General features: G+C 41.0%; 1 protein-coding gene across 1 annotated transcript in view; it reads left to right on the top strand.

Moving 5' to 3' along the window:
* The window catches only part of LOC104950847 (WD repeat-containing protein 11-like), a 67299-nt gene extending 56925 nt beyond the window's left edge, over window positions 1-10374 (top strand). The window contains exons 23-25 of the mRNA XM_010777422.1: window positions 5356-5539; window positions 8782-8877; window positions 9941-10374. Coding sequence (XP_010775724.1) covers window positions 5356-5539; window positions 8782-8877; window positions 9941-10327 — 667 coding nt within the window. The 3' untranslated portion in view covers window positions 10328-10374. The remainder of the gene's footprint in view (window positions 1-5355; window positions 5540-8781; window positions 8878-9940) is intronic.
* The last annotated feature ends 425 nt before the right edge of the window (window positions 10375-10799 follow it).

The raw sequence follows: 10799 nt of genomic DNA, 5'->3' as shown, positions 1-10799 counted from the left end.
AAAATGCAAGGCCTTTTAGGGAGTTCAGATTAGCCAATACAGCCTTAACAATCCATCAAAAAGAAGACCCTACATAATTGTATGGTTTTTGTAAGGTTTGATGACCAAGGTACAGTCTGAAGATATGCATTGTTGTCCAATTGTGTTCAAATTTAATTTAATTAAAAGTAAAATACATAATAGAATACCTTACCTTACTTTACCTTACCTTGCTTCGTTCCCAATTTTTTCTTGAAAAGAATATTCCCAGCGGCCCTGACCAAACAATAACAACAGACATGTTGGCAGAGTCAGTCTGTTTCATCATTTGAAGTGTTTTGTCAGAATATTGGAAATGGCTACGTTAGCTAACTTAGTGACCTACAGCAGATCTCCAATAATATCAGAAGGAATAATGTGATCACATTTCTGTTTTGAGCTTCTTGCAGCGTTCCGCATTTATTCAATGCTGCGCATGTTTCATCAATTTGGTGAATGTTTTCTAAATACTTCACATGTTGTCAAGTTGCTAAAGATGTTTTTTCATTTGCATGTGTTTTGGCAAATGGATGTTTTTACAATTGCATCATTTTTTACAAGTGCAGTGCGTTTCTCCTAATGAAATTGTTTGGGCCATTGTAGCACGTTTCGACCTGCTGTAAATATAACAGATATTTCCCTTAATGAGTTGCTACAGGAAAGGAGAGAGAGGAGGGTATCGGCTACATCAGGTTAACACAAACACAAAGTGGAGACCATCTTTTGATAGGATGGTAACAGAAAGGCATTAAACACTTGTAATGTTCTGTGGCACAGGCCAGGTGCCTCTCTTCAATCAACATGTAAATGCAACATTTAAAAAAAACATTCAACCACCTATGTATGTCTTCAAGTGTTGTTGGAGTCCGCTCTAAAGGGCTGCTCTTGAATTTTTGAATCAAATCTGACTTTTTCCAATTCAAATCCTGGGGGCAAATGTTCAAATGTCATAGACTTAACTCGGTGTAGATGGGGAGCTGGGCTGGTATTTTTGCGGAAGAAGAAAGAGGGGTGGACAGACGGACTGAAATGGGGAACAGAGGGAAGCAGGATTTTCAGGGACAGACGGTTAAAACAGCAGGTGTGTTAGAAAGCAGCGACCGGTCATTTTCACACTCCAGTTCAACAGAGCAGGTGTGTGTGTGTGTGTGTGTGTGTGTGTGTGTGTGTGTGTGTGTGTGTGTGTGTGTGTGTGTGTGAGTCACCTTTCTGTGGACGTCTTGCTGCCATGTGTGTTCACCATCATAGAGCTGCAGACTGCTGATGACGTAATTTATGTCTTCAAATATATAAACAAAAGCAATTTGGTGTCAAAATGTGTCTGGAGACTGCACTCCATGGAGGAATGATGAAAGGATTACTGCTCTGATGAAATATCCCTCTCAGATGTGATGACGGGGGAACAAGGCTTCATGTTCTCTGTTCTAAATATTTATGGTAGAAGTCTTTGCGCTATATATAGAGCACAATTAGATAAATATTACGGGGAAAATGGTGTAAAGCAAGCTGGATGTCAAATTATTATTATTATTTTTGTTATGTTAATAAGGCTGTAACAGGTTACGTATTTTTTACGAGGCATCGCTGTAACGAGGTCATACAGAATACACACTATCGAGACTGGTTTTATGCTAAGCTAGGCTTAAAAGACAGACATGAGAAGATTTTTCAAAAATAGAGGTGCATTTTTTCAACAACAAAAAAATGAAAATCTGTTTTCATGTTAAACATTTCATGTTAATGTTAAAAAACCCTTATAATGGCTAGTGACCAAACATAGAAATGAGAAGAACTTTTAACCCAGAGTGAAAGGGGAAACAAATAGATCATACAGTCAAAGTAATGCAAAAGTGTATGAAGAAACCCCCATTTCCAATGAATGGACGCACATAAGATTGATATGGATTCATAATTATGTAGTCATAAATTGTTAATTATATTTCCCTCAACTCAAAATGAAGTTTATTTGCTAATTGCTAAAATGGTCTAAGAATTGTACTGGTCTTTCAAAGCGACATACTGTTCCAGAGAGGTCTGTAGTTGTAGTGGTCATATTTTATCTCCGCTCTCTACCGGCACATTTCTCTGCCTGCAGAGATCTTGGCAGCCTGTTGAGCCAACTGTGTGGCCCTGCAGTGCAATAGCAACCTGTGCAGCCAAACGTGCTGCCCTGTGTCCCCTGGCAACCAGCGCGGCCAATCACGGCCCCCTCAAGGACTTTTTGAGGCCTTATAGCCTGTTCTGAAGTCCCGCCTTCGCAGTTCTGCGCAGTGCCATTCAGCAGCAGAGTAATGTGGAGGTCTCATCGTCCCAATATGAGGCAGGTGGTGTGAATGTGAATGGTGCCGGACACTCGCCTGCTTCTTCATATATATTTAGATCAGATTTGCCCATATTTCTACCACTTAGTAAATATCATATTGACTTAATCTAGTTGCACGAAAATCGGTTCAGTAAATGGGAAAAATACTATTAAACTAATTATTACTTTTTGCATTTAATTAAATCTTACCATAGCGTTGTAATGAAATGCTACATCATATAGTTATGTTTGATCTGCTTAACACATATGTGTTGATTTACTTAAATTGTCTTCACTCTTTCACAAATTAGTTGTACCTATGTTTATCATACTTAACTTAATCCAGGTTGCTCTATCAATATAAGTAGTTCAAATGACAACAACTCAGTAATTTTATTTCACCTGATTTTAATAACATTTTAAGGCTAGACAAAGTACAGTATGTTACTAATGAGAAGCAAGTGCTCTACATGCACCAGAGGAACTCTTTTTTAAATACAGAACATTCAAATTGGTAAGAAAGTACAATGTATTTTCGGACTGGGACTCTGCCCTGGATGTTTCTCCCACATTTCATTGTTACTGTGAGCCTGTGCTTTATTTTAGAACAACCCCCAGGGCGTACTGCTGAGAGAGCCCATGAATATCAGATGCTGCCTGCAGCCCCCTGAAGTCCTATCAGTACCATCGCACGAGCAGGCACTTACAGATCCTTCTCCTTCATTCACCCACACCACTTCATAACTGCCTTTGTTTAAAGCCTTAGCTGCAACTAGCCCAGCCACTCTCACTATCTGTGAGACACAGCAGCATGTGGGGGACTGAGGTTCTATCTGCCGGCTAAAGAGTACTGAGTGAGGCCAACACAATGCGGTGATCCACAGATTTGATCCTAATGAAAACATCAAAACAAATTTGGAGAAATCGACAGAACTCAGTCAGGCCAAAAAGTAACTTCATTCTTTAAAAACGTTGCAGCTTTGAACACTGTTGCTGCTCTGGACCGTTTTTCAGAACTCAGCCTGATGTTAAAGGTAGAATGGAGAAACCAGCTCGAGTGTGCTAGAATTTGAAACTACGCAGCCGAAAAAAATGCCCCTTCCTTCAGACTTCCTTACAGACCCCCTCCTCCAACACACACGAACGTGCACATGACCAATGAGGGCACGAGATAAGTTTGTGCACAGATGGAAGGCTGACAGGCAGGTAGGCCATCCAGTTATTTTAGCCGGGCCGGCTCAGATGATTGGTCGAGCTTTTTACATCGACACGGCTTCCACAGATGACATTTTTATGGATTTATTGTCAAAGCATTTAATGTATTCATTGCTATCGGGATCTTAAGAGCATTCCATCGAATATATAAAAAAAGTGTTTCTGAAATAAATTACCTACCCCACCTTTAAGAGTAAATTGGTATCTTGTTTAATTTCATTCACTAACTCAAACATGGGTGGCTTTTTTTTGCTTATTTTGTTAGGTAAACCAATCAGGGGCCATCAAGTGCCATATTCATCCCACAAATGAATCCAAAGAACAGGTTGCTCTGAATAGTTATCTTTGGTCAGGACAATTAAAACCTAGTTAATAACTAGTAAAAACCAAGCGACTCACTAAGAAAAACCAAGGTATTAACTAGTTTAAACCAACCTACTGACCAATCCTGTTACAGTGGATGAAGCAAGCAGGACCCAATGCAGATTACACTGATATTGCCTTTATTTCAAGGATAAAATAATAACTTGGAGAAAACAGAACACTCAGCGGTGAACTCATTCACAAACAAAAAGCACTGTGTCAATGAGGTACCCCGGCGCGACTATTGTCTTAGCATTCAGACGGTCTCAAAGAAGTTCTGAGTCACTGAGTTCTAACAAAAGTATAGTTTATATAAGCAGGGTAATATTAAACACCAAACAAACAGCTGTTATCCTGGAAGTGGAAAGACGCTCTTTGAGGATATCATACAACCACATTTTTCTTACCAACATAGAAAAAAAACTCTTTTTGCCTCCATATGTTTCCCCCCGCTAATGTCTTCCTGTCTTTTTGTATAATCTTTAGGCAGTTGAGTGGGTAATAATGACCTAAAGTCGAACAGTGTTTGCATTAATGCTATTACTGATCAATCTGGGATCGGGGACCTAATTAAACCAAGCGAGCGTAATTAAATGGAAATCAGTACCTATCATCATTACCGTTAATTGTGTACTAAAAGTGTAAAAATTAGATCTCATTAGCTGCTTTCCGCAATATTTTTTCCTCCATTTGTGGACGACAATTTTTACCCGAGGAGGCTGGAGATTAGTATCTAGGTAAAGTGGTTTTAGCTATTGCAGATTTACACTTGATTCTTTATTTGTTACATTTTAATTCATTCAGATTATGTAATGGAAAATGTAAGATGTATATTTTAAACTGTGAAATAATCTGCCTAAATGACAGGAGTTATTTTTTGCCGCAACTGTACAGCCTTGTTTCTGTATCCCCACAAACAAGGCATGACACGAGAGCTGGTGTCAGCAACTCTGATCTCATCTCTGCTCCACTTCTCCGTTCCCTCGAGCATCCGACGTAACTAGAGCAGCCAGTCTGAGTAAAAATGCAATCCCCCCCTCCTCCCCCCCTGTTTGCATCCTGTTATTTAAGCCTAGAACATCCCAAAGACCCCTTTCCTACGGTGATTGAATACAATGTCCCCGCTCACATTGAGAGCCCATGATTATGTCTCCACATCTGACTGACCGCCCAAGTTTTTCATGCCATGGGTAATGTGGCAAGGTAACCTAGCAACAGCTGTGTGCCTCTGCAGATATGTTGAAAGGGATGCTGAGGGAAGTAAATGACGAAAGAAAAGGCAGTGTGTGGAGAGGGGGTGGACGGGAGCTGAAAGAGCGAGGCGTGGGCTGGAAGATGCAGGAGCTGTGGTCATTAGTGAGCGAACTACAAGAAGAAACTCGCAGAATGTATGACCTACACTAACTTCCCCCGAGAGAACATCCGCTAAGCTGATGTGATGTTGTGGTAAACCGCAGGCTGTTCGGGGACGAGTCGGATCTTCACTTCTGGACTGTGGCGTCCCACTACATCCAGGCGTTCGCTCAGGCTCGTCTGTCCATCGCAGAGGGGAACACCCAGGGTGAAGGAACCAAGCCACCACCGCCTCAGAACCACCTGGACATCTGCAATGACATCCTGTGTGAGAGCTCTTACTTCCAGGTCAGTAAAACAACAAACAAATTAAGTGTCAGCATCCCAAATCTGATCCCAATTCCGGCATGTGGGCTTGTGTTGAACCACAATCAGTACTCTTCTCCAAGCCACATCACAACCTGAAAAACGTTCAAATAAAAAAATTACCATTGATACATTTTTTGGGGAACAAATATTGACATCATCTGCGTAAGTGAAACCAGCACTACCTGTTTCCCCTGTCCCACAGTTAGCCAATACAATAAGGCCAAAAAGATGCCTTTCTCAAAGAATGGGTTGTACTTTCATGTCTTAGATATTATGAAACAACCAACTTTTTTCTGCATTATTGCACTCAAATTTGCGAAGTTAAAAATGCCTGATACCTCCAAACACGTTCTTTGCTTTCTTGCAGGTTTATAAAAAGTGTCACCTTGATTAAAAAATATGGTACACCAGTTCAAGCCGTTTAAAAGACATAGTCTGAAACCTATTTAGCCGGTTATTGCTTTCTCGGTCTCTGGTTCACTGACACAATGGAGACAAATACCTGATCCCTGCAGTCGACATTTAAAAATTCCCATAGGATTCCTCACAGAGACAGTTACTCTCCTGAAGTCAGAGCACACACAAACAAGCACCTACCAGGCTGTGTCTTGTCATCCAAAGTGTCAACACAGCACGGGTCACACAGTATATTCCATTATCAATGACATTGTGTATTAGGGCTGCTCGATTATGGCAAAAATCATAATCTCGATTATTTGGGTCAATAATTGTAATTGCAATTATTCATTGACTTTGAAAACCTCCATTTATTGGAGAAAAAAATGTGAACAGTATGTTTTTAACAGTTGATTACCCTGAACTTTAAAGGTGGGGTAGGTAAGTTTCAGAAACCGGCTCGAGTGCACTAAAATTTGAAAGTACACAGTCAAAAAGAATCCGCCCCTTCCTTCAGACTTCCTTACAGAGCACCTCCTCCGTGAGAGCAGGCTGCAGTAACGTTACATATCGGGCAAAGCTAAACACATCTAGGTTATCAATACTACACAGCCAAAGCAACTCCGATATTGACTCCTGGTTTGACTTCTCCTAGTTTCCACTTTCTTTTTGTTCTTAATTTTCTCCGTTACATTTTTTCTTTTGCGACCAGTAGACGATGTTGAACCTAACTCTGCCATGGTGAAAGTGGCCGCCTTGTTGCTGGCGAGTCATTGAAGTACTGCTGCAATGCACGCCCCATGACGGCACGCCCAATGAGGGCACGAGATACATTTGTGCGTGCACGAGATGGAAGGCTGACAGACAGGGCGGCACTCCAATCCGTTTGGCGGATTGGTTGTAGTTTTTACAGTATTACGGGTTCCACAGATGACATTTTTTTATGGATTTTTTGTCAAAGCACTTAAGATATTCATTGCTATCGGGATGTTAAGAGCATTCCATGGAATATAACAAAAAGTGTATCTCGAGCCGGTTTCTGAAACTTACCTACCCCACCTTTAAGTATAATTCAACTGAAAAACCAAAATAGTAATAATAAAAAAATAATCGTTTGATTTTGATTACGTTGTTTTCGTAATCGTTGCAAGCCATAATCGTAATCGCGATTAATTGAGCAGCCCTATTGTGTATGTATCTCTTCTGTTGTCTCACTAAGCCTCACTCTTTTAGGGAAGTATCTCACACTTTCAAGCCTTTAAGGTCAAACCTATCTTTCACTTTGACCCCACTAAAACTAAAATCAATCCCACCAACATTTCCTCCAATGACTCTAGCCCACCCCAGGCTACGCTCAATGAAAAAAACATCTCTTGTTTGCTCCGTGTCATTGCTCGGATCAATTCGCTTGCTGATGGCTTTAATAAACAAAACCTTGGATCTCTTCTTTTTTTCCAGCACTAATTATTGACCCAGTTTCTTCTGGAGAGTGTTGAGAAGATGTCTATTGATCTGTCCTGCACCGCCTTTTTCTACCTTTGCCGGTCAACATAGCACCATCAGAGTCCATTTGAATAAAAAAAGAAATCCACCTCCATGTTTCCATCAGGAATGCATCTGTTTTACATTCCATTTTTTTTCCTTGTTAGATCTTATGTACCCTAACATTGTGTTTGTGTCGCAAGTACAAATCTACTTATGCGGACATAGTTATAAAAAGAAAACAAATGGAATAGTTGTGTAAAAGTTGGTTTTCCAAGTGAAGCCAGACTGGATTTCTTCACCTATAAAGCTACATAATGTTTCTTGACCTTTTTTGATGAAAGCCAGTTAAGGAAAATGTCTAACGGCTCTTACTATTAAAGCTTAAAGTAGCATGAATGGACTGTCTAATTTCATGGATGTTCTATTAAAAAAACCTCAAATAAGAGTCTTTTTTTTTCTCTGAGTGTCTTTCGAGGTTAATTTGATGGATTATGCACTATTCTGTTCTTTAAAATAGTTTTAACTTTTAATGAGCAGCCACGGAGTGATCCCAAAGTTTCAAAGTGCTGCCCAGACACTCGGCAGCTACTCTCGCAACTGTTTGTCATAAAACAGCTTCAGTGGCAGCAGCCTGGCTGTAATTACTAATATCCAAGACTCCAATACAGAGCATGCGGTTACTAAACTCATCTTGTATCTCTGCAAGGATTTTAAGCCCACGGCTGTGACTCACTGAAGAATTCATCATAATAAAGTGCAAAGAAAGTACTGCCTGTGTCGGATAAAGATACAAGGGTGTACACACACACACACACACACACACACACACACACACACACACACACACACACACACACACACACACACACACACACACACACACACATCCTGTGCAACTCATTTTCTACTATGCTGTTATCGCTCTTGTTATTGAACCATTTTCCCTCTAGTCCTCATATAAAAGTCATTCTTTAAAATAGCTATCGCTGTTTAAATGTTTCAAGCCTATCATTTGCTCTCTGAAAAAAATATCTGAACTCCCAATTGGGCACATGTAATGAAATAATGGGGGGGGAAAGCACTGATATTAAGTATGGGTGGCTCTGGCACCAGGGACACTGGGAGAACTCTTGAATATTTTAAGGAGTTTTTAATTGCGCTCTCCATCTCTGCTCTCTGTATTTCTATAATTGTCCTCCATATCTTTTTTTGCACATCATTACTCTTTTTCTGTCCAGAAATGATACATCTCTACTGCTCACCCACACACACGCTTATGGATCTATGGAGGCATTATGTTAAAATAAGCTAACTTTTGTCTTCACTTTCCTGCCCAACAGAAGTTCCAGTTGGATCGGGTCCACCTGCAGGAAGTGAAGCGCTCCAGTTATGAACACACTAAGAAATGTGCGGACCAGCTCCTCCTGCTGGGTCAGGTAGGAACTGCACCACACAGACTGTTCACACACTGTCCTACAGAAACAATTATAACATAGAAGAGTGCCATTATAGAAGTGTTTTAGCTCACATTCCCCAGCCTTAAAATAACCTAGGAGATGATCAAATATGTCTTCTGTAATTGACGTCAAAGTTACTAAAGTGTTCAGATCTACTTCAGTGCCCCACTACTAATAAACATCCTGCATTCCAAACCTTCCTTATGTCATGGAATTATGTAAAATGTTCCCTACGAGTGTTTTACATGACGTTTTGGGATAAGTATTGCTGCTGCATTAATGTGTCTGTTGCCTTTAACCACTGCAGATGTTAAAGGTTGTCGACTCCTCTTATATACTGTTTGGTAGTTTTCTCTACAGCAATGCATCATATATTATAAAATCATCACATGTTTGAAGCATTGCTGTCCAATGATGATCTCTAAAAAGACGACTTCTTGTGTGCGACCAGCTTTGTGTGGGTTGCATTGAACAGCTTAACCAAGAGGTTTTTTAAATATAGATAGATGAGTAAAGTGCAATATTTGCCTCAAAGGGCAAACCTCCTTTTGATATTTCAAAAGATAAACCTGGCAGAGGTTTTGCTTTTACTTCTTTCTTGCTTAAAGCTTCCAGACTATATGCCACCATCCTGTCTCCCACAAAAACACTAACTAACACCTTCACACTCTATACTGTAGCTGGACATACAAGCATATTCCCATGAGGGTAAATAGGTGATGTCGCTGCTGTGGAGCCTAATGAGGCAAGATTGACGATAAGTGCTGCCTGTGTCCCCCTTGGTGTCTCAGCCTGTGGGGATTGTAGTCACCCCTCCCCACTTAAGGTCCCCACTCTGGCTCTAATCACAGGCTACAATCAGCAGGCTGTACGTGGAGGCGCTCTCCTCCAATCGGCAGACAGGCTGAGGCCAGCATGAGCTGACCCCGCCTGAGCCTCATCCCCTCCAGATGAAACCCTGATGATGAACATAATTTCCCCTTGTTAATGCTGTTGTTTGTCCTCAGTCATTACATCCTCATCTCTTTGTTGTGGCTCTCAGACGGACCGGGCAGTGCAGTTACTGTTGGAGACGAGCGCAGACAACTCCAGCTACTACTGTGATTCCCTCAAAGCCTGCCTGGTGACCACCATCACCTCCTCAGGACCCTCTCAGTCCACCATCAAACTAGTGGCCACCAACATGATCGCCAACGGCAAGCTAGCAGGTAGAGTTGCTGCATGTCTGAAAACAGCTTGCAAACTTCTCCTCTGGGTTTTAATGAGTATCTGCAGCATTCATTGTGTGGGTGGCAGCAGCCTCAAAAGCTTATCCTTAACCCCTGTGCCTCATTGGGCAAGTTTTGGGCTTTTTAATTGTTTTATTAAATATGGCATACATTTTGGCAAGGGTGAGATTTTCTTTAGTTTTAACTATTCCGACTCTTAAGGACCCGTAAAAACACTTATTTTGAGGACATTCGAGTCATCCATTTTGTTGTATCAGACTTTTCATCTAAAGCCCTGGGCTGCAGTCGAATAGTCCATTTAGCTTAGGAACCTTCCTAACCGAGTGAAATGATCCGGAAGTCCCTCAGTAGCAGCCATGATAAGTGCCGTTCGAATTCTCTAGATCAGGCGTTTTCAAAGTGTGGGTAGGTGAGCCTCCCCTCAGAGAACATAAGAACAGCCGCGCCCCCCCTCCCAATTATTATTGCTGTTATTATTATTATTATTATTATTATTGTTGTTGTTGCTATAATGCAGGGGTATTCAATTGCATTTCAAAGAGGTCCAGTAAGAGAAAATGTAATTAAATGCTCTGTTTTCGCTGTCTACCTTCCGCCATTTGAAATTACTCCGACTGTTTCTCTCCTCTTGTCGTGTCTCTGTGTGTGTTTGAATCTATCGTGCTGACTGCA

This window comes from Notothenia coriiceps, unplaced genomic scaffold (assembly GCF_000735185.1).
Source record: "Notothenia coriiceps isolate Sejong01 unplaced genomic scaffold, NC01 NC01_scaffold00018242, whole genome shotgun sequence".
Lineage (NCBI taxonomy): Eukaryota > Metazoa > Chordata > Actinopteri > Perciformes > Nototheniidae > Notothenia > Notothenia coriiceps.
This window is presented reverse-complemented; position numbering and strand designations above follow the sequence as displayed.